Here is a 24,797-nt window from a genome sequence, read left to right on the forward strand (position 1 = left end):
GCGCTTCCAGCAAGTCCCCAGCTGAGCACCGAGAATCTAGACGAGGTATTCGGAATCACTGGAGGGAGCTTTCTGCCAAGGCCCGCTGCCTGGGCCTCGCGGCAATTTCTGATTGAGTTGGTCTGCGGTGGCACAGAGGGAATTTAATGGTCTTTGCGAGCTCCCTGAGTGATTTTAAGATGCGGGCGGGATTGAGAGCCCCTCGTGTAGATCGTGACAGTCCTACCTAGCTCTCTGGAGCCCTGGACGTTGGTCTGTAATTTCCAGAGCAGCCCTAAAAAGCAGGTGCTGTGATCTCCGTTTTACAGACAGTGAGGCCCAGAGAGAGGACATACTTGTCGCACATCACACAGCTGTTAAGCAGCAGAGCCGGAGAGGTCTGCCGGGTACCCAGCTCTAGCGGCATTATCTCGGAATCATCTGACAAGTACTCCCTCCTCAACGACACCTTTCCCCATTCTTTCCCAAGGGGATCATCTCCTACCATCTTTCTAACCTCTCAGAGCCCCCTCAGTGCTTATCATATCCTGTCTCATAAAACAGTCCAAGTATTTGCCTTGTCCAGCTTCCTGGGTTTTAAACATTATGCCTTACTCCAGTGCACATCCTTGCAGCACCAAGCACAGGGTCCTACGCATATATGCTGCGAAATCAGTATTTGTTGAATATTTTCTGTGCCTGAGGAATATTCCAGAAACCTCTATTAGGATACAGATTCTCATATAATACTGGCCATTCAGCATACTCTAAAAACTCTTTCTGCTGTCTAGGGATGTACAACCGACCAGCTCCTTTTGCATATACCATACTGGGAAGAATAGCAGCAGCACGCACACCCAGATGTAACAATAACGGACATTCTTTGACTTTTTCTGAACTCAATACTTTACTCAAAACACTTTACATGAATTATCTCATTTAATCCTCACAATGACTCTATGGGAGTATTATTATTATTATTCCCATCTTACAGTTGACAAAACCAAGGCCAGGTTGTGACCTATGCCACTCATAGAGGCAGTGAGTAGAAGAGGAATTGGAAGGGAGGCCTGGGTGGCTCAGTGGTTGAGCGTCTGCCTTTGGCTCAGGGTATGATCCCTGAGTCCTGGGATCGAGTTCTGCATCGGGCTCCCTCCATGAAGCCTGCTTCTCCCTGTGCCAATGTCTCTGCCTCTCTCTGTGTGTCTCTCATGAATAAATTTTTTTTTTTTTTTTTTTTTGTAAAAAGAAGGGGAATTGGGATGCAAGCATCCTGCCCGGAAAATCAGACCCCACACCTCCACATTAGCTGACTGCAGAAGTCACCTCACTTCTTCCCCTAGAAACAAAAAGGGGGGTCAAAACAACCTCTATGCACAAGTGTAATTATTGAGCCACAAAATATAAGCAAAAAATTATCAAAAATAAATAATTAAAATTAAATTTCGGTTATGGCAATCATTAGCATTGCCAAACACTTCCGCATGTTTTTTTTAAGATTTTATTTATTTATTCATGAGAGACACACAGAGAGAGAGAGAGAGAGAGAGAGAGAGAGAGAGAAAGAGAGGCAGAGACACAGGCAGAGGGAGAAGCAGGCTCCATGCAGGGAGCCCGAAGTGGGACTCAATCCCGGGACTCCAGGGATCATGCCCTGGGCCAAAGGCAGGCGCTAAACAGCTGAGCCACCCAGCGATCCCCACTTCCACATGTTTTACCCAAGGCAATATTTATATTCCATTTCTAGATGAATAGAAACGAAATATGCTTCTGGTTTAGTACTAATTCCTTTTCATTTAAAGTGATCTTTAATTTTGAAATTCTAATTAAAAAGTTCTAATATGTAAAGGTTTTATAAAGAGCTTGGTTACCAAGAAACATACACAAAGTGCAGCTTTACAAGAAATTTGGGGCATCCAAAGCTGATGCAGAATGGACTTTTATCAAAAACTAGTATTCAGTCTCACACAGAAACCCTCATGGTTCTACTCAGATTCTTTTTGCTATGTCTCAGACTCTTCTACCCCATGTCTTAACGAGTTGAAAAGATATTTTTATTTTTATTATTTTTTGAAAACATTTTTAAAGATTTTATTTATTCATTTGACAGAGAGAGCACGTACACAAGTGAGGCAGGGGAAAGAGACAGGGAGAGAAGCAGACTCTCCACTGGGCAGGGAGCCCCACCACAGGGCTTGATTCCAGGACCCTGGGATCATGACCTGAGCCAAAGGCAGACGCTCAAACAAATGAGCTATCCAGGTGCCCCAACTTGAAAATATTTTATTTTATTTTTTTAAAGATTTTATTTATTTATGAAAGACACAGAGAGCGAGAGAGAGCGAGAGAGAGGCAGAGTCACAGGCAGAGGGAGAAGCAGGCTCCATGCAGGGATCCCGATGTGGGACTCAATCCCGGGACCCCAGGATCACGACCCAGGCCAAAGGCAGACACTCAATCGCTGAGCCACCCGGGCACCCCAAAAATATTTTAAAGAAATATCCACCCAGGGGCACCCAGGTGGCTCAGTAGGTTAAGCCACCATGACTCCTGATTTCAGCTCAGGTTGTAACCTGGGAATCCTGGAATCAAGCCTCACGTCGGGTCTGCGCTGAGCAGGGAGTCTGCTTCAGGATTCACTCTCTCCCCCTGCACCATCCCTGCTCTCTCTCCAAAAAAATCAGTAAATCTTAAGAAAAAAAAAAAAGGAAAAGAAGGAATTCTCCCAAATAGTGGGAGTTAAGAGAACAGGGCTCCTGCCAGCAGAGGGCGCCCTTGGCTTGTGTTTACAGAAATGTCTCCTTGGGATATAGACTTTTAAGGGTGAAACCAAGTCCAAAAAGAAGTAATGTTTCTCAATACTTTGCTACAAAAACACTCTGCTGCAAATATTTTTTAGTGCACATGTAAATGTGGTTTAGCTCTGACAGTCTCTGTTCTTGGCATCCTTTAGCACCAATAAACAGGTACTATCAAACAGTTCAACCGAGATGCTCTAATTAAAGGAAGTCAGAGATAAAATCCTGGAGTGTTTTTGCCTATTTTGTAGAAATTGCAGTATGTTTTTTTTTCCTCTATGAAATCATGACTTCTCGGGATCCCTGGGTGACGCAGCGGTTTAGCGCCTGCCTTTGGCCCAGGGCGCGATCCTGGAGACCCGGGATCGAATCCCACGTCGGGCTCCCGGTGCATGGAGCCTGCTTCTCCCTCTGCCTGTGTCTCTGCCTCTCTCTCTGTGTGTGTGTGTGTGACTATCATAAATAAATAAAAATTAAAAAAAAATCATGACTTCTCAAGTCACTTAGTACCATCAGTGATGACAGGTAAATTTCCCAGAAACCTGAGGATTACAAGAGCTTTTATGAGGGTGATTATGAGCTCTTAAGAGTAAGATTCTCTGAACATCTTGTTGCACCAGTTTCTATTCACTTTCATTAGAAACTAATTCCAATAAAATGTTCTTTTTTAATTAAACTTATGAAAATATTAAAAATAAACACAGTAGACGAGGTAGAGGGGATATCTGTTGTCAGTTGCCATGTTAAATAATTATCTATTTTACAGTAACCCTTTTTAGAAACAAGTCTTGAGAATTAGAATTCTAGATGGTTCCCAAATAGCTACAAATATTAGGTTTTCATCTGTGTCAAAGATAAGTAGCAAAGCCAAACCACAGTGCATTTTGCTCTCGTCTCGTTTTCTTTTCCCAAGTAAACGAAAATTAAGTCAATTTCCAATCATAAACTTGAAATGAATGTAATTATCTAAACTAAATGCATCTGTGAGCCCCTTTCAAATTTATTTTCAAAAAATTTTATATTTATTTTCAAATTTTAATGACTACTGTAGATTTTTCATTGCTTCTCATTTTGACCGTATGTCCTAATCCAATCTTGCAGCTTGACTGTATTTCTAGGTTGGTGATGTTCTCCTTCACAGAACCTGTCAACATTCAAGTGATATTAGATGTAAAGGATGGTAGGAATTCAAAGAAACACTTATGATTTATAAATTATAAATTTATAAAAATGTTTTGGGCAGCCCGGTTGGCTCAGCGGTTTAGCGCCACCTTCGGCCCGGGGCGTGATCCTAGAGATCAGGGATCGAGTCCCATGTCAGGCTCCCTGCATGGAGCCTGCTTCTCCCTCTGCCTGTGTCTCTGCCTCTCTCTCTCTCTCTCTCTCTCTCTCTCTCTCTCTCTCTCTCTCTCTCTGTGTGGCTCTCATGAATAAATAAAATTTTTTTTAAAAATAAATAAAAATGTTTTTACAAAGTTAGGATAGTCTCACAAGTCAATTTGATAGTCTCACAGAATATTCTCAAAATGAAATCTGGTTCTGACATGACCAAGGAAAATAACCTAATTGTTGGCATTACAGTCTTGAAATCAGGAGGACCTGATTTGACCCCGAGCCAACAATACGAACTGCAGACCTTTTCAGAGCACTTCATATGTACTAAGTGCCGTGGTTAAAAGCACAAGCCGTGGATGGAGCCAGACTGTGGGTTTAAATCCCAGCTCCACTGCTTAGTGGTTATGTGACCCTGGGAAAAGTTCCTTAGCATCTCTGTGCCTTTGCTGTCTTATCTTAGTAACGTGGGGAAGATAAGGAAAGTACCTAGCTCACAGAGTTTCTGTGAAGATGAAGTTAATGTTCAAAGCACTCAGAAAAATACCTGGCACATAATAGGTGCTATACAGGTATTTTCTTTTCTTTTTTTTATTTTTTTTAATTTAATTTATTTATTTATTTATGATAGTCACACAGAGAGAGAGAGAGGCAGAGACACAGGCAGAGGGAGAAACAGGCTCCATGCACCGGGAGCTCGACGTGGGATTCGATCCTGAGTCTCCAGGATCACGCCCCAGGCCAAAGGCAGGCGCCAAACCGCTGCGCCACCCAGGGATCCCGGTATTTTATTTTCTTAATATATTACCTCATTTAATACTTACTAGAACCCCTTAAGTAGGGCTGGCTTCACAGGTGTGCAGTCACGCCAGGCCCCAAGCTAAGAAGAGCCCCCTGTGCGTATTTTAATTCTCGCTATTGTCTTGATGTTCTTAGTAACTTCTGAAAGAGGACCCTATGCTTCCTTTTGCACTGGGCCCCACGTATCCAGTAGCTGGTCCTGCTCTTGAGCTCAACAGTGTGAGGTGTCCTTCCTCTGCCATGTTCCAGCGATGTGGCTTTGGACAAGCAACATCCCCCCTGTTCTCACCTATAACCCACGGATGTGATGACAGACCTGACAGGGCTCTTGGGAGAGTTAAAATAATGTGTAAGAAGTAACTGGCTTAGGTACCTTCTCAGAAACAGGACTCACTACTATTAAGATTTGTCTTGATAAAATAACTCACCACGTTTCTATTCTCCTATAAATACATATTTTTGCTTACCATTACAAGTAACTTCAATGCAGTTAGATGTTTGCTGAAAGTACAGAATAAAGTCATAAAACTCATCTCTGGAAAAATTCAGAGAGGGTCAGAAGGGTAGAAAATGGAATCTTTACTATTACAGAAAGGCCTTATTAAAATTCGAGGTTTCTCTAAGTTTTGAACTTAGAGTATGGTAGGAATACCACAGGTACAAGTCTTGAACCTATACTAGAGGGGAGGTCAGGGGATTTGATTTTGGGTGAGGACAGATAAAACCCTGGGGAAATTTTCATATAAATTCCTAATAATAACAAGCATACTCAGAAACAAAATTAAGTGCTTCAGACTGTATCAACCCAAATATTTATTCATAATAAATTTTACTTCTTTCACAAGTGAATGAAGTGGGTACGACCCCTACACCATGAAGGCAAACACAAAAGCACAACTAAAAAGGAAACGCTAGACACTGTAATTCATTTGCAGCCTCTCAAATTTAGATTTTTAGTTTTGATACAAAAAAGATGCTTTATGGCTTAACATTAGTTGCATTATAGAAATTAAAATATTCCTGCAGACTTTGATGGCATGTATATTTTTTCAAATAAAGTGGTAAAGCCAAAGTAACATATGCCCTTTTATAATTTACTTTAGAACATAGGATACAACTCAGTCTCTACAGAGAAGGATAAAACAAAGTCTTCTAAAGAAAGCTGTTTTGACAAAAAAGATCACTAATGGAAAATTATTTTATCTCTACAGAATCAGGAATGTATGTTCTTCGCACAACAGTATCTACTACTGAAAACTAATGAAAAATCTCTTGCAAATAAAAAGATATATTCTGATATATTTTTATATCCATCCTCCAAATTTTAATTTGTTAGGTAGGTACACTCTGGAGAGATAATCTGATGATAGGAAGGTCAAAGCTTGAATTTCTGCCTTCATTTTAGAGTCTGCCATTATTTCCATCTGTCAATAAAAGCAAAGTACACTTGTAACAGAGTCCTGTGCTACCGCTCTGTTGACTCAAACTAGTAAATCTAGACTTATTTTACTCACCCAAATCATGGACAATAGGCTTCAGGTCAGCCAGAACATTCCAGAGCTGTTACACCAAAAAATGTCAGAATACCACCCAGTTTGGATCTTCAATAACTAGGAATGATCTGGGGTCTTTATGTAATTTCTTTCTCTTCTTTCCTCCCCCCTAAACTGTGCTACAGCCATAGACAATGAGCATAGAACTATGATGAGGATAATAATAGGTCAGCTCCATTCATCTGATCTTATCTATTAGCATTCATAATTCAGTGTTTCAACAGTCATTTATTGCCAAACAACACTCACTTTAGTTGAGTTATACAAAATTTCAAGAATATCTTCAAAACATTATGTGAATAGCCACCATGAAAGTTAAAAGCAATAAAACATACAATACTTGAATTTTAGAAAGAAACATACTTCTTAAAAAAAAAGAAAGAAAGAAAGAAAGAAAGAAGAAACATACTTCTTTTCTCCAAAATGGTTGGCAAGTAACATAAGGTCTTTTTAGGACACTGTCAAGTTTCATTTGGTCCCGTTTTGTCAGTGGAATTAAAGTATCTCTAGGTATATTTAACCTGGAAAAAATATATTTAAAAAAATCAGCAAAAACAAAGTGCTCCTATAACTTGAAGGGCCCGTATTTATTTGTATTTATTATACTATTTCAAGAAATGCAGAAGTAACAGATGGATCCATCATTTAAATCCAGAATTTGGGGGATCTGGCAAGTCCTAGACCAGCAAGTATTCAAGTTCACAGTGGACGTCTGTCCTAAATTGTTGTTTTCCTTCACATCACACCCACAGGACAATGACAAGAACACAGACATTGGTTATAAAAACAAATGCCAGGTGCCTGGGTGGCTCAGTCAGTTGAGTGGATGCCTTCAGCTCAGGTCATGGTCTCAGGGTCCTGGGATCAAGGCCTGGGTCCAGGCTCCTTGCTCAGTGGGAAGTCTGCTTCTTATTCTGCCTCTACACCTCCTCCCACTCAGACTCTCTTGCACTCACTGTGTTGAATGAATAAATAAAAATTTTTTTAAATAAAAAATTTTTAAAATGCCAACAGCACTAACATCAAGTACATGGACACCAACGTGGCTCCCAGAGCACTACAGCCTTGAAGCAGTGAGCTAATTAATATACATGGCCAGCAGCAAGATTCACTGTGGGGTCTCAGGTTCTACTGGGCACTTCATTCCTTGTAATTCACTCAAAATTTTATGGGCTAAGGAAGTTAGTCTCTAACTTATTTTCATTAATATGCACACATACACACACCCCTATCTAATTTTAAATTTAAAAAAAAGTGGATTGTAATTTTTTTTCTTGGTGTGTATTTTAAAAACAGAACACAAGATTTTTTCCTATTTATGGAATAGACTACTTTTTGAAGTCACAAATCCTGGATTTCCCAGGAGAGCTCCAGTTTCAAATAGTCTTTTTCAATTCCTCACAATTATGATCACTTGCCAGTGGCAGCTACCAGATAGGGTGACAATTTGACTAAAAAGGGTGGGGGCACAGACGATTTCCCCTGAAATCGTGTTTGGGTAGCTACCACACTTTAAGAATTTTTCATTGTCCATTTCTTTGGAATGGCTCTGAGGGCACTGATGGAATTAATGAGATGCAGCTAGAGTTTCTCCAAGCCCTCCTCCTTAATAATTATGAGATCATTTACCTGAGTTTGTGTTAGGAAAGCTCTTCATACAAACAGGTCCCCCCCAAGAGATTTTGGCCATGACACACACACCAAATAGAACAAAAGTTTAACTCACTAGAGCGTAAATGTTCAAAAATCAACAACTGAATGTTTTCTCTTATGCCCTCATTTTGTCAGAAGTGGCAATCACCCAAAACCTGTTCGTGTTCCAAATGTAGGAAATAAGTCCCAGGTACTGAGGTTTGCTCACTGCTTAAAGATATCCAATAAACACATTTAAGTGCATTCACACCAGCCAATTAAAACAACAGAATATTTTAAAATAGCACGCTAGCAGAGATGAATAAAAGTGATGATGTCCTGTGATGAGGGACAGGTGGGCTCTTACTCTCCAGGGAAAACAAAATAATTAACCTATCCAGAGGGCAGTCAAAATCTTAAAAATGTGCATACCCTTTGACCCAGCAATTCTGAGAATTCAGGCTTCAGGACTGTGGGACTAATTAAAGATGCAGGCAAAGATTTGGTTACAGAAGGGCCCATCAAAGCACTATTTATCAGAGATTTGGAAACCACCCAAATGTCAGACTCTGAGGCACTAGCTGAACAAACACTGGTACATCCAGAATTGGAACTCAGTATTAGAAGACACTAAAAGGAGGTCATGGAACTGTATTTATTGATACGGAAAAGTGATTTCATTGTGTTGTGTGAGAAAAGCAGATTATAGAATAATGAAGTATGATCCCATTTTTGTGAAAGTTATGGCTATACATAGAGTAATAACTATAAGAGTAATGCTGTTGATTGGTAAGTGATATTTATCTTGTTAATGATATTTTTTCTATAATTAACACATAGAACTTGCCAAATTTAGATTTCCAAAATTTAAGTCACCTTAAAATGAGATTTTTTTTTATTTATTTATGATAGTCACACACAGAGAGAGAGAGAGAGAGAGAGAGAGAGGCAGAGACACAGGCAGAGGGAGAAGCAGGCTCCATGCACCGGGAGCCCGACGTGGGATTCGATCCCGGGTCTCCAGGATCGCGCCCTGGGCCAAAGGCAGGCGCTAAACCGCTGCGCCACCCAGGGATCCCCAGGTTTTTTTTTTTAAGGAACTTAAAAATTTAAGTCTATGGTAAAGCTGATTCATATGGCAAATGATGTTGTCAATGATGACCATTTAACTAGATTCAATGTCTTACACTTTTTGAATGTAAAAATATTACAAAGCCTTAAAAAACTAAAGACTAAAATTAAAGAATAAAAATATTACAAAATCTTTTAACCAAAAGGTAGAACAAAAAATATCCTCTAGCTGAAAATTCAGCTAGCCAAATTCATTTATTTTTTTATTTTTTATATTTTGCCAAATTCATTTAAATATTTTCCTAATTGAAACAGAAACATCTGATGAATTTAATTCATGATTCTATAATCTTGAGTCATAGTAACAATATAAATAAAACATATTAAGACCTTCCCTGTGGTGACTTTTTCAGCTTATTGTTACATATTATGATGAGTCATCATTTTAAAACTCCTAGTTTTACTAAAACCAAAATTAATCTAACCGTTTAATATCAGAAGGGAGGAGACCAAGCCATCTGATAGCTGGAACTGTGAGATTATGAGCTTCAAAAGACATTGCCTAAAATAAAGAGCAAAAGTACATTAGGTGAAGCTAAACTGCAGAAAACTAGCATATCTGTTTTTACAGATACACTTTTTACTTATTAAGAAGCATAAATGGGCAGCCCGGGTGGCTCAATGGTTTAGCACCACCTTCGGCCCAGGGTGTGATCCTGGAGACCCAGGATCAAGTCCCATGTTGGGCTCCCTGCATGGAGCCGCCTTCTCCCTCTGCCTGTGTCTCTGCACCCCCCCCCAAGAATAAATGAATATAATCTTAAAAAAAAAAAAAGAAGCAGGGGATCCCTGGGTGGCGCAGCGGTTTGGCGCCTGCCTTTGGCCCAGGGCGCGATCCTGGAGACCCGGGATCGAATCCCACATCGGGCTCCCGGTGCGTGAAGCCTGCTTCTCCCTCTGCCTGTGTCTCTGCCTCTCTCTCTCTCTCTCTGTGACTATCATAAATAAATAAAAATTAAAAGAAAAAAATTTAAAAAAAGAAGCATAAATACTAAAGACTGCATACTCCCTGAACCCACAGAACTAAGTGAATCACCAAGACTTTTGCTAACCTGGCTTTCAGGAAGGTTTTAAAACTGCTCTAGTATTTCCACATTGATTTTATATAAAGTAAAACTACAAATGAACCTCTCTGACCTACATTTATTGTTGTTTGTGATTCTGTATTTTAACATCTTGCTTCGTCATCTGTTTTGTCTAAACATGTATGCCATATAAACATATATGTCAGGAACACTCAAGGTGTATACCAGTGGTTCCCAAACTTTATCACTCATCAGAATCACTTGGGGTCCAAGCCTAGAGATTCCAATTCAGGATACCTGGATGGGGACTGAGATGTGCATTTCTAGCAAGTGCCCTGGTAATGCCAATACTGCTTGTCTGGCATTTGAGGCCAGAACCATTGATGTACGGTAGTTCAGACACTCTAGTGGTGAAATTTGGTGATGTTTTTCTTTTTCCTTACAGTGGGAGGAAAAGGAATTGGCAACGTCAGAATTCAAGGCTATATATAACTTTCAGGGTTTATTTGGCAATCAGACCTGTTACCCCAGGGTCCCACAGTTAGTGCAGCAAGGTGGGAGAGTGGAGAATAACAGTGCCTCTTGTCCACAACTAATCCCACTCTGTCATCCGTGGTCACACTGGTCATGCTGGAAGCTGGAGTCACAGCCTTCTGAAGCAGATTGGCCCTAGATTTGGAGAGTAGCTCCCCAGAACACTCTGGGGGTCCGCAGCTAACTATGGGCCTTGAAGTGAATGCAGCATTCACTCTGATGAATATAAACTATCTCAATAGTGGAAAAGGAAAAATACTTTTTTGTACTTACCACAGATCCATACTTATAGATGCACATGATTTCTATGCCTGTGAAAAGAAAGTCACCCATACAGTTAGTCTCCCTGTACATTACAGGTCAGGGCATGGGCACTCTCACATTTTATCTAACATCTGCAACTTTTACTTCATAGATGCTACCAATAAAAAATTTATGGTTCAGTTTAGTGCGGCAAAAATAGCAATAAATTACCTTGAATGATTACAGTCATTAATTTTAATCTAATAATCATCTTCTTTTAAAATAATTTATGAAAGTGTTCTAAGAGTAGAAAAGCACAACTACAAATATGATAAACAGGATTTAGGTAGGATGACTGCTTCAAATAATCCAACCACAAATCACCATGTGGATCGGCATCAACAAGAGCGAAAACAGGAATATGAAATGTATCCCACAGCTTCTTGACTAAAAGTCTCGTGTTCAGGTCAGGTACTCCTTTTCCCTAAAAGCAAGATTGAAAGAAATTATGCATTTTAATTCTAGCAGAATGAAACTCACAAAACCTTTCCCTTATCTTCTTAATAATTTAGAAGTTAGAAAAGTTAGGTCACCTTCAATTTCAGATGGAAGACCAACATGGACTGTGAAAAATGTACAGTCTACACAACAGAGTGAAAGAGCCTGCATATTTGTAACTGTGACCCAACTATCCCAGTCCTGGGAAAAAATTCTAAGGAAACGTTTCAGCAAAAATGGAAATTATAAAAATCTGACATACACAAATGTTCACTGCAGTCTTATTTAAAACGACAAAGGCTATGGTAAGTGGCCCAAGTATCTACCAACAGGGACGTGGAGGCAGCATCACACACATCGTTTGGCCCTAGGCCAGCAGGTCTCCTTGATTGCTCCAATGTTACCAACTCTCCTATACAACTAACCCTGTAGTGGGAAGCTTACTACCCTTTGCTCAAGAACCTGTAGTTGCCTGGGTGGCATCTCAATGTATACTTCTGCGTTCTCTGCCCTTCTTGGTGCATATATATGTGAATGTATATATGTATAAAAAAGCAGGCTTCCTTTGATGGAATTCATGCAATTCTCTGATCTACAAATCTGCGGAGGCAGAACATAAAGCAGCACTTGTACGTTCAACCCACCCAGAGCTCCAGTGTTACCATATTACGTTTGAGACAAGCAGCCATGGGGGAATGGCACGTAGGTGACTCTGAAGGACCGTGTAAACTCACTGTGGGATTGGAAAATGACTGGGGGACCCTGGGGGCTCAGTGGGTTAAGCATCTGCCTTGGGCTCAGGTCAGGATCTCAGGGTCCTGGGATCAAGCCCCATGTTGGGCTCTCTGCTTAGTGGGGAGTCTGACTCTCCCTCTACCTCTGCCCCTTCTCTTGCTCATGCAAGCTCTCTCTAATAAATACAATCTTTAAAAAAAAAAAAAGAAAAAGAAAAAAATCACTGGTATTTAAGAGTGGGGACCACCACCTTGATTTTAGTCAGACTTGAGGATGTTTATTTTCTAAAAAATTATTTATTTATTTATTCATGAAAGACACACACAGAGAGAGAAAGAGGCAGAGACACAGGCAGAGGGAGAAGCAGGCTCCCTGCAAGAAGCCAGATGTAGGACTCGATCCTGGGACTCCAGGATCATGCCCTGAGCCAACCAGGGATCCCCAGATTTGAGGATCTTTAAATAAATGCCTTGGAAATTCTTACTCGATCACCCCAAAGGATGCACCACATTGATAACAGAATGTCGTGTAAGCTGTACAGATAATGGTATAAACCCCTCTTGCCAATCACTGAAGTAGTATGTTAGTCTTGTAACTGTAGTAAAGGGAGATGATATACCGTAACCATGATGCATGGGGACATTCTGTTGCAAAAGTTGTCATCTAGGAGTCGCTGAAATGTCGCATCTTTTTCCACAATTAATAGAAATTTTGCATCTGTAATTAAATCTGTGATGTTAAGGCTGATAATTTGAAGCCAAGAGTATTTCTGTTTAATCACCAACTAAATAGCGGTGCCACATAAATCAATTCTAAAGCAGCTATAGATATAGTATATTCCTTTTTACCTTCAAATATATAGGTATGTATTTACATATTTAGATACCCATCTTTCCTACTAGAGAGGGAGCCCCTAAAGCAGGGACCACATGTGTTCATCTTGACCACTATAGGGTCTAGCTTGACAGTTACACATTATGAAGGTTTGGTTTATCAAAGTAATGAACAAATGAAAATTCTACAAGCTTAAATAGTTTTCCCATTCAAAGGATACTTCGAATTCCTTGAATATTAGATGGCACAGCAACAGCCTAAATGAACAAGAGAGTTTTTATTTTAAATAAAAGCAAGTATAACCACATTTGAGAAATATGTCACAAAAATCCTATGTTTTCATTTTCCTCTGAATATACTAGTCATCAGAGATTTATTCCTCAGTAAGGAAATGCTAGGAAACAGATTTACTCCTCAATAAAAAGACAGATGCGCCATCCTAACTACATCCTAACGGGTGAGAATCTCTCAGAAACTTTGTGGATCTGTGGCTTAGGTGGCAGGAAGTGGTAAATTAAAGCCCTCCTATCCTAGAGCACACAGGTGTCATCTTGCTCGTTTCCAAACTGCTGTGCAGGTTAGTGCTGTGGGCTTTCCAGGTGCCAAAGCCCAGAAATAGCTCAGAATTAAACAAATCAATTTCAGAACCAGAAAACTGCAAAAAGATTACATAATTATGCTAAAATAGACAAGCTACATGCAACCTGAAAACAGTATATTTTTCAAAGGAAAGAGTATCTTTGTGTATTTCAATATGACATTGAACAATTGGTGTATTTTAAAACTGTGGATTGAAAGACCCCCTAAAGCATATGCTTATTCACCCTTCAGTTTTATTTGAAAATCTTAAGGTTGAAACTACGTAAGAAAGCAGGAAATAAAATACACTTCAAGAACAAAGGATCTGAAAGAGAGGAAAAACATCTGAAAACATTAAAATGCTTACTGTTGCACCACAGGTACAGTGTACTCTGGTGCCATCTTCTTCGATGTACCTTAAATTGCCAGCAATTAAACCTTTTGATGTAGATAACTGAAAAAATAATAGCCATATTTGAACACTTCACTAATGTTTTTAAGTTTATTAAAGTAACCTCTACACCTAATGTGGGGCTCAAACTCACACCCCAAGAGCAAGAGTTCATGCTCCACCAACTGAGCCAGCCAGGTGCCCCCCACTAACATATTCTATACAGCTGAGCCAATCCTCGTGTTCATCTACCAGATTACGTATATTTTAGCTTAGGTTGGAATTTAAGAAGTAAAGGCGAAAATATGTAAGGGTATTTAGGGATAAAAAATATTTAGTAATTCAGCCTTTTGGTCCATTCATCCAAGGGTATACATACTAAAAGCAGATTATTTAAATTCATAATGAGAAAAATGTAGTATCAACTAATACAAAAACATGGCACAGATTACCTGTATTTTTCTATTATGATTTTACACAAATCTTTCGTATTAAATGCTACTTACTATATGTAGACTCATCCTCGGCACTTTTAACATACAAGAAATGTCATTGATGATATTGTCCACGACAGTCTGGTTACCGAAGAGTTGGCTGTCAGTATAATATATGTCTCTATGAAAATTAAATATATATTTTTAATTAGCCATATTCTCTTTGACTATGACAAGTATTGGAGTATTATTTGTAGGAAGTGTTGTTGAATGAAATACAACATATAAAGAAAGTAACTTATTACCCATAGCCTAGTCTTATGTACAGTTTTAAAACATAATGGGAGTTAACCTAAACAACTCTCACATTGTGTCTTAAAGAGTAATTTACCACAACAAGAATTTACCTTTTGGTTGCATAAGTGTTGCTCTGTATTAGTTTATAAATCTTGGACAGTATTTTAAGAATTAGGGCTGGAAAATAAGATGCGATAAACAAGTTACTCAGCATTTCACTCATTAATTCAAAACACCCACTATCAAGGATTTTAACTGCCCCCAGTTACTTTCCATAAGATTAAAAAAAATATATCTTTCCAAAATAGAATTACTGAGTACAGAATAATAATTTCCTGAAGGATCAGATAAAATTAATTGCTTTCTGAACAGCAAAACCGAAAGAATACTTTTCCACTGAATCATGTACCTTTAAAATTTGCTTCCATTGTTATTGACAATGCAAAATTTTGTGACTTTATTTCAGGTGTAAGGGTAGTCTATTATTAAAGAACAACTAGAAATCATTCAACTAGGAACAACTAGACCCAGAAGGTAACCAAACTTACTTATTTTACTACTAAAAGCTAAGAAAGATTAATTTACCAAATTTTTTGACTGATTTTAGTGAATCACTTTTGATTTTTCTTGTGGTACAGTGAGTTACCATCTGAAGACCCACAGAATCTTCAAACCTGTCATTTTGTTGAAAGGCAAAATAAAAAAGAATTAATTTCTGAACACCAAACAATATGCATGTAATATCCTCTTCTGCACATCATCAAAATCCATATTACTTCTCAACAGAAGCACTGAAGCTTTAGGACAACTTCATTTATAATCTTAGATAACTCCAGGTGGTAATTAATTGGCTTTGTGACATATAGAGGCACTAAAAGTGTTTAAAATAAGTGTATATGTGTGTATTTAGTGTTTAATGTGTGATTTAGTGTATGTAAACTATTTTAGGCATTTCATGATTTTGTTAGCATTTTGCTCATTTTAATATACTCATTTTGCTCAATTAACAAGTTTTGAAATATTGCATTTCTGATTTACCTCCAAAATTACATTAAATGAAATAACAATTTGCATTAGGTTGTTAAACTGAACTGCCAAGCCTGTCCTAAAGGTGGCAGAAGGCACCAGGCAAATAGGCCAGATATTAGCTGCCTCAGGGCTTCATGAAATCCATCTTGGAAAATGATGCAAAATATGATTCAAAAGTTTACAGTTTGTACTAATTATACTGACCATAAAAAAATAGTGACTAAAGAGACTCAAAATTACTTTTATTCTGCTTGTGCAACTCTTACTGAGAACTACTGTAGTGTTTTTCATTATTTAGGTTCTACAGGCTGAGCATATGAAATACACAAACTATAGGAGCAGGTTGGAGGACTTTGACAAAGCTGTTTGCAGATTTTCCCTCCTGGACACATGACTTAGCAAAGGCACAAATCTTCCAGGAGAGATAGCCTTTGAAATGTGCTGTGTTCTGGATACATTTATTTTCATTCCAGTATCAGGATTGGTTGTAGCTTCCCTGAGCCAAGTGGGTTGCTTTTGTAGTTTCTGCAGAATTCCGCTGGTCGTATTTCCCCCCTTTGAGTGCTAGGAAGCTTAGATCCCAGTTTGGAGGCTATTTTTAGCAGAACCCTAAGACTTTATCATATACATTTTTAATTCTAAACTCTTTTGGCCCTTTCATTTGTTGTTCCTAACATTGTTTTTTTCCCTTTGCCTTATCTTCACACCCACTTCTAGTTTATATGACCTGCCTATGAGATATGTATTTTGTAAACTTCCTTAAATCCTTCTAGGCAGGGTAAAAGCAGTAAAAAGAATGAAATCAGACTAGAACTCTAACTCGAATAAATTCAAATAATGACATAGATACTCTATTTAAAAACTTAAAAATGCAAAGTGCCCACTTTATATTTTCCCAGCTTGATCTGTTGCCTATTGTGAACGCAGGTGCTTCATTCCTTGCCACGCTTGTGATTATGTCTTGGATAACACTTTCTATAGATGCAAGAACCTCAGAACTGAAACAATAAACACACTGTGATTCAGTCTTAATTCTGGATTAGGCCTTTGCAAAATGTAACATTTCCCCAGATCAATACAGATAGGTTTTTGTTTCATTGGTTGTCTATTAAGAATAGGTAATTTGCGTCCATACTGATCCCTCCCACTAAATTTTGACATCAGCGTTGCACTGAAAGAACTGTATTCATAGTAGTTTCTTGCAGAGAAATTTCATTTGCTTGTAATTTTGCTTCTCAATTACCAACTGAAGTAATATCTCCCTTTTAGACAATATTAATAACTAGACAATGATTTATAAATATATTCCAATCTCTTCATATTAACCTACTTAAATTCAAACTTGTTGGCTCGAAATACTACTGATAAATGTTTTAATTAAAAATGATGTAATAATACTGGCTTTGAATTTAATTTCTTTCCCAAAAATGCAATGCAAGAATATTCCAAAATAAATACTTCTTATTGTAGCACATCACCCTGATTGATCTCATGCCTTAAACCCGCCGTTTTGAATTTTAGTGATACAAAGAGAAAAAAAAATTTTTAATCACTACCATGGAAAGACTTGGCAACCATCTCACCACTTTACAGCAAAATATGAAGACTTAGCCCAGTTTTCTGTGAGCTGACTTTTAATTTCACAAGCCATCAGCTTCAAAAAATGCTGCTCAGTTATAAATACCATTAGTGTATTGCCTAAGAAGGGAAATCAAATTAAATCTAGAAAATGCGTAAAAATGCAGAACGTTCTAATTTCCCCCAGAAACTTCAGAGCTTGCTTTGAACATGCACCTCGTCAGAAAGCAAATTTTAAAACGATCAGTATTTTCTAACACAGAGAAAAACTGACTCCAAGATCTCATTCATTTTTCCAGTCTGGGGGGAAAAAAAAAACTTGCAAGGTGATAGTGTGACCAACTAGAAAATACAATTAGATTCATTCGCATCTGAAGCCGAAACCAGGGCCTTCCATTCCCTCCTTTCCATCCCCCTCACGAATTCTTCCTCAAAGCAAATACTTTCATAAAAATCGGTTTGCTTGTAGGTTTTCCACTTTTTTTTGGGGGGGTGGGGATTGTTTGGTTTTGTTTTTGGTAGTTGGCTTAGTCTTCTTAAAAATAAGAGAGCAAGGGATCCCTGGGTGGCGCAGCAGTTTAGCGCCTGCTTTTGGCCCGGGGCGCAATCCTGGAGACCCGGGATCGAATCCCACGTCGGGCTCCCGGTGCATGGAGCCTGCTTCTCCCTCTGCCTGTGTCTCTGCCTCTCTCTCTCTCCGTGACTATCATAAATAAAAATTAAAAAAAAATAAATATTCAAAAAAAATGAGAGCAAGCTGTTTAGGCTGAAATACTTTGCTGATCGGGGCGCATGGGTGGCTCAGGGATTGAGCGTCTGCCTTGGGCCCAGGTCACGATCCCGGGGTCTCAGGATCCGGGTCTCAGGATCGAGTCCCGCGTTGGGCTCCCTGCGGGGAGTCTGCTTCTCCCTCCACCCGTGTCTCTGCTTCTGTCTCTCTCATGAATAAATAAATAAAATCTTTAACAACAACAACAAAAGAACTTTTTTAATTTCAAAGTAGTGGGACGTGTGGGTGGCTCCGCGGTTGAGCATCTGCCTTCCGCCCAGGTCATGATCCTGGAGAACCCCGCCCGGATCGAGTCCCGCGTCGGGCTCCCTGTGTGGAACCTGCTTCTCCCTCTGCCTGTGTGTGTCTCTCTCTTTCATGAATAAATAAAATCTTTAACAAAAAAAGAAAGAAAAGAAAAAGAAAACCTTTGCTGATCAACCAGAAAAGCGGATCCAGAGAGGGGAAAAAAAAAAAAAAACAAACAGCATTTTAAGTAAAAATGGCCAAGAACACGAACACGTTCCCCGCGGCCGCAGCACCTGCCGCCGCCAGCCGCCACCGACTTTCACAGATTTTAAATAAACCACTTCAAACGTGTGTAGACGCTGTCCTGTTCCAGGTCCGTCGTCGTCTCACCGCGACCGCGTCCTTGCTCCCCTCGAGGTCTCTCCACAAGCCTCCCTCTTTCTCTCCTCACACACTCTCCTCAGAGCTTTTTTTAAGTTAAAACTATCAAAAAAAACATTTTTTTTAAATTGTGTTTTAAAACAAACACAAAGCCGGAGCGCGCCCCACACTCCCTGACCTCGGGACCACTTCCTGAGGGAACCTGCGAGCGGAGCCGCGCGGGAAGCTCCTGGAACCTTCTAGGCGGGGAACATTCCAGAAGACACCGGGAGTCGGGGGCGGGGCCTGTCCGCCGGGAAGGGAGGGGCGAGCTGAGGAAGGCCCGGCCTGGGGGGGGGGGGGCGTTCAGCGGCCTGGAGACCCGGGCCTCGCGCCCCGCGCCCTCTACCTCCCGAGCATGCGCGCCGCCCCGGGACCCCGGGGCCCTTCTACCTCGAGGCCTGAGGCGTCCCCCCGCCCGCGGGCTCCCCACCGCCTCTCCTCAGGGCGGCCAGCAGGGAAGCCCTGTGCTGGTCCAGAACCGCGAAGAACGAGGCCTCAGGCCCCATGGGCGCAAAGGCCATGACGGCCGACGGCGAGGGAAACCTCCGAGGGCAGCAGCTCCAGCACCGTCGCCCACGATGGCGGGGCTGCCGCGGGCACCGCACCACCCTCTCCGCGGGCACCACCGCTTCTGCGCATGCGCACCCCTTGGCCGCCCCCCCCCATGCCACCGCCTCTGCGCATGCGCACACCTTGCCCCCCAGGCATGCGTATAACGCCTCTCTGCAGTGAGGGGAGTGCGCAGGCGCACCTGGGGGCGGGGCAAAGTGATGGGCCAGTGGGGACCCGCAGGGCGTGTTTGGATGTTGGACCCAGTTTTCCTTGAAATGGGTTTATGAGGTTGGTTGGTTGGTTGGTTGGTTGGTTGGTTGGTTGGTTGGTTGGTTGGTTGGTTGGTTGGTTACTAAGGGGTGGTTTTTAGGGAAAATAGTACTAGCGATTTTTCATGAAAATAAATCATTCTGGTGATCCGCCTCCGTGCCAGATGCAGCACTAGGCCCTGGGTTCGGCTGCGGTCAAAGCAAATAAAATTCCTGCCCTTTTTGATATGTTTACAGTAGCCGCTCTTAATCCTCATAACGATCCCAGGAGCTTCCTGATGCGGTCGTGGTGATTTTGCGGGAGAGGAGGAGCGTGAGGTGCATGCACAGCTCAGTCAGGCTGGGGTAGCATCCCAGCTGGATGGCCTGGAAGGGTTGCCAGATTTAGCGAATGAAAATACAGGGCACTCAGTGAAGTTTCAATTTCAGATAAACGGCAAATACTCTATTATTATTTTTTATTTGTTAGAGACACCAAGACACAGGCAGAGGGAGAAGCAGGCTCCATGCAGGGAGCCCAATGCGGGACTCGATCCCAGGACCCCGGGAACACAGCCTGAGCCAAAAGCAGATGCTTAACCACTGAGCCATCCAGGTGCCCCAAGAATTCTTATCCCCATTTCACAGATGAAGAAACTGAGGCTTAGAAAAGTTGAGCAATTTGTGCAAGATTGCACTCTGGAAGGTGAGAGAGCCGAGAGGTAAATCTTAACTTGGCAGTTGAGCTGCTCCCCTGGGGTTAGGAGGCACCACTGCGGGGCTGGCTCGGGAAGGTGCAGTAATCTTGCAGCCGCCTTTCTAGCAGTGGGATTACCCCTGGAGTCTGAGTTTTCTCCAGGTTTCGGTGAGGGTGGTGCTACAGGTGGGCTCTCCTTTATCATCCTCAACAAGGAAGAACCAACAGACCTTTGAAGGGACAGGGCCAGTCAGTGATATCACCTGGGTGCTTGTCTGCTGGGAGGTGCCTCTCCTAGGACTAGAACCATCTGTGTGGGTGTCTCTGCATCTCTCTCTCTTTCCCTCTCTCTTGGACAGGCCGTTCTGTATCACGTAGTGCAACGCTCTGCAGCCAGGAGCCAGCGGCCTCACTAGATCTGACATGAAATGAAAAGTCCCGAGCTGGGCAGGGGCACAGGGAGGGGATCAAAACAGAGCAGGGAACAACCCATAATAAACCTGGCATTCCTGCAGCGAGAAACCACAGGGGCAGACTTGAAAGGCCTCGCTGTGTTCCCACTGCGGCAGACCAAAGCGGGAGGCGTTAGCCGTCCTTGCAGGCAGCTGTAGTTCTGCCTCCAGGTACCAGGCTGCACTCAGGTAACTTGCAGGCTCTGCGTGCGCCACCTCCACATCAAAGTCAGCCAGCCTCGCCCCAGGCCCCGGGGAGGAAGCCAGAAAAACAGATTCCGCCCCTAGCAGCAGATTGCAAATGAAACTGGCAAGTGCCACTTTGCAGAGTAGTCTCGCTCTTGGGTTCTTTCTCCTGCTGGCCGGCTGTGCTGGGCACGGGGACAGAGAAGGGGCACAAAGCCGTGCTCTAAGCCGCTCTTGGGAAAATGAAAAGCTTTTCCCCAAACCCCGCCAGTGGGCCTTTCCTCAGAACCCAACCTGACTTCCAGAAACTTGTCTGAGAGCCAGAGCCCACATGCGGACTGGCAAGGAGCGTTATTTAAATCAGGCACAATTATCGTAGGGGAGGATGGGGAGGCCCTGCCAGCAAACCAGACAGGAGGGGATGCCATACTTGTTACATTTAAGCAAGGTGGTTTCTTAGCAAATGTAAGTGGATTTTAACATATAGATTCTTGGGGAAAAAAGTAAATGCTATAATAATTTCATTTCTTGGAGCTTTAAGGGGTGTTCTCTTTTTTTTTTATATGTGTGGGGCTTTTTAGGTTTTTAAAACATTGTAAGAGGGATATATGCTTTTTTTTTAAGATTTTATTTATTTATTAATGAGAGAGAGAGGTAGAGACACAGGCAGAGGGAGAAGCAGGCTCCATGCAGGGAGCCCGACATGGGACTCAATCCTGGGTCTCCAGGATCAGGCCCTGGGCTGAAGGCAGCACCAAACCGCTGAGCCACCCGGGCTGCCCAATATATGCTTTTTTTTAAAAAAGATTTTATTTATTTATTCATGAGAGACACACAGAGAGGCAGAGACACAGGCAGAGGGAAAAGCAGGCTCCCCGTGGGGAGCCTGATCTGGAACTCGATCCCGGGACCCCGGGATCACAATCTAAGCCACAGGTAGACACTTAACCACTGAGCCACCCAGGTGCTCCTAAAACTTTGTAAGAATGATATATGTTTTTCATAAAATATTTACATAATTCAGAAGATACAAAGTAAGAGTGAAAGAACCCCCCTCCCCCCATGCAGCCACTCACTGCCCCACCTTCATGTGTCCTACTCTGGACTCTCCCATCCTCTGGACCCTGGGAATTACTCCTTCTTGACCCCAGGGCCTTTGCACTTGCTCATCCTTTAGTAGTTTGGAATGTTTTGTCCTTTTTGTCTTCTACTCCCTGTCATCCCTCCACCAAATCCAGCTTTGCTAATTCTCCTGTATCCTTCAGATCTCTGTCTGGACATTTCCCTGGACCACCCCCAAGTCTTGACCCCTGTGTTCTCCCTGTCTCGACATGCCTGCATTTCTTTACCCTGTCAGCCCCAGGGGCTGAGCTCATCCAGTACCCCACAGTTCCTCTGTGCCTGCCACACAGAAGGCACTCAGCAGTGTTTGTTGAATGAATGAATGACCCCTTGTGGGATTATGTCTATTATCTACTTGTAGTATTTCACCTAAGACATCTTTCTGTGCATGCCCAAATAAGCATAATTTTTTATATGAATAAGATGCTACTCTACATTCTTCTGGGATTGCTGCCACTGGTCATAATCAAAACCGCAGTTTGCTGATGGTCAGACACTGAGCCAAATGCTCCACACACAAAACCTCATTTACTCCTTCCCACTGTGTGAGGGAGAAAGTTGAGGCTTGAAGAAGTATAAAGAAAACTTCTGGGGGCGCTTGGGTGACACAGCGGTTGAGCATCTGACTTAAGCCCAGGGCGTGATCCTGGAGACCTGGGATCGAGTCCTGCATTGGGCTCCCTGCATGGAGCCTGCTTCTCCCTCTGCTTGTGGCTCTGCCTCTCTCTGTGTGTGTCTCTCATGAATAAATAAAATATTTTTAAAAAAAATTGAACTGGGTTTCTTAGAGATGCATATGACAAAGCTGAGCTGTCAGCCACTATCCAATGTCACCTCAAAGTCAAGGTAATTTAGCACTGGTGAATTATTTTGCCCATTTTTCATAACCAGTGATTATATAACAGGATGTGTGATGTGAAGCAGATCAGTGAATAGAAGACAAATCAACTTTTAATAATATCAGCAAAATATTTTGTGAGCATTTGTGGGTCATCTTACTGATGCAGGGCATGGTGGTTGTTTTGAGGGAGAGAGTGCTGTAAAATACATACACCACCATCAACCCAACACCAGCTTCCATGACTGTCAACTTGTAGCCAAACTTTTTCACCTACATCCACCCCCTTCCCAAACCTCCTTCCAGATTATTTGGGAGCAAGTTCCATGTGTCATATGATTTCATCTTAAGTATCTGAACGGATAGGGCAGCCTGGGTGGCTCAGCAGTTTAGCGGCACCTTCAGCCCAAGGTGTGATCCTGGAGACCCGGGATCGAGTCCTACATCGGGCTCCCTGCATGGAGCCTCTTCTCCCTCTGCCTGTGTCTCTGCCTCTCTCTCTCTCTCTCTCTCTCTCTCTCTCTCTCTCTCTGTGTGTCTCTCAGAATAAATAAATAAAATCTTAAAAAAAAAGTATCTGAACAGGTATCTTTAAAAAATAAGGACTCTTTAAAAGATAGCCATAGTCCCATTTTCAGAACCAATCTTCTATTCACAATCATCCTTTAATATTCCCCCAATATTCTATCACTGCTCAGTGATCTTCATTACTCCATGAATTGTTTTTATAGTTTCTTCTGTTCAAAGTGCAGATAAGATCCATCCATTCAATCAGCTGTTGGCTAATATGTCTCTTAAATTCCTTTATTCTATAGGTTCCCCTCTTTTCCTTCTTTACCATTTATTTGTTGGAGATAACAAGTCATTTGTCCTGGAGAGTTTCGTGCAATTAATAGTTTGTGGATTGCACCCCTGTGGTGTCGTTTAACATGTTTTTCTGTCCCTGGTATTTCCTGTAAATTGGAGGTTAGATTTAGGAGCCTGACTGGTCCTGCTTGAATCTTCCTTCCTTCCTTCCTCCCTTCCTGCCTTCCTTCAGCAAAAAATATATCATAGGTAGTTTGAAATATGTAAGATTTCCATTATAACCTTCCAGGACCTCTGTGGCTAGGGTTTCCAGGTTGATAAGCTCAGAGCCAGCTTGAGCCTCCCAATTAGCAGAAGGAGAAACTCACCCCAGTAGGGAAGTCACACTCAGCAAAATCCCTGCCGAGTTCTGAATCCCTTACAGGAAGACCAACTCAGAGAAGGAAGTTCACAATTTCCCTCCACTGCATGGAACTGTCCTACGGATTTGCAGGGAAGGTTTCTCCACCTGGCTGCCTCTTGGCTGGCTAACACGCAGTCTTCTTGCCACAGCCCAGCCTGACTCATCCTCTAGGCTTTTCATTTCTTCCTCACACCCCAACCGGGCTGCTAATCACTCCCTTCCACCCACCCCGTGTGTCGGAATTGGCGAAGCCCTGGCCTGGAGACACCCTTACCACAACTGTTTTCCAGCCCTGCTCCAACATCTAGTCTCTGCTTTATTCGAAAAATCAGTTGACACTAAACGTCGACTTGCTTTGATTTAAGAGACTTTAAAATTTTTTAAGTAGTTCTCATCCTTCCTCTCTGCCACTTCTTTTTCTTCTTTTATTGTTTGTCTTCCTTTCTAAAGGCTTCTTGGCAACTGGTTTTGAAGGAAAGAGACCTTTGATGAAAGACCAGAAGGCATATTTGGTGCCCAAAGCCAAGGTGATGAAACTCTCCTAAGGTGATTTCCCCTTCAGTTCCTTTCTTTACTGTGCACAGGCTCACACCAGAAGGGTTTCTGGATTTACATATTGACGTGAATCATCTGGCACACAGAGACAAG

General features: G+C 41.8%; 1 protein-coding gene across 2 annotated transcripts; it reads right to left on the reverse strand.

Moving 5' to 3' along the window:
- Positions 1-6,214: 6,214 nt before the first annotated feature.
- Positions 6,215-19,365, reverse strand: SPO11 (SPO11 initiator of meiotic double stranded breaks). 2 transcript variants are annotated; one of them, XM_055306122.1, is made up of 13 exons: positions 19,235-19,365; positions 16,710-16,823; positions 15,382-15,470; positions 14,907-14,973; positions 14,572-14,680; positions 14,042-14,128; positions 13,316-13,352; positions 12,881-12,990; positions 11,413-11,512; positions 11,059-11,096; positions 9,652-9,728; positions 6,873-6,984; positions 6,215-6,334 (listed from the first exon to the last, which is right to left on the reverse strand). In XM_055306122.1, the coding sequence occupies exons 1-13, from the start codon at positions 19,363-19,365 to the stop codon at positions 6,215-6,217; spliced, it is 1,191 nt and encodes a 396-aa protein (XP_055162097.1). The 2 variants fall into 2 exon arrangements, with proteins under 2 accessions (XP_055162097.1, XP_055162106.1); XM_055306131.1 differs by lacking the exon at positions 16,710-16,823.
- Positions 19,366-24,797: the final 5,432 nt, after the last annotated feature.

This window comes from Nyctereutes procyonoides, unplaced genomic scaffold (genome assembly GCF_905146905.1).
Source record: "Nyctereutes procyonoides isolate TBG_1078 unplaced genomic scaffold, NYPRO_anot_genome, whole genome shotgun sequence".
Lineage (NCBI taxonomy): Eukaryota > Metazoa > Chordata > Mammalia > Carnivora > Canidae > Nyctereutes > Nyctereutes procyonoides.

Excerpts from the sequence above, each read along its gene's own strand:
- SPO11 (XM_055306122.1), bottom strand. The coding sequence starts at position 19,365 with ATGGCCTTTGCGCCCATGGGGCCTGAGGCCTCGTTCTTCGCGGTTCTG. Across the intron at positions 16,824-19,234 it reads GGGACGCCTCAGGCCTCGAG|TTCTGAGGTTCTTGCATCTA; the intron begins GTAGAAGGGCCC and ends TTATTGTTTCAG. Across the intron at positions 12,991-13,315 it reads TAATATTCAAGGAATTCGAA|ATTTAATTACAGATGCAAAA; the intron begins GTATCCTTTGAA and ends TTAACATCACAG.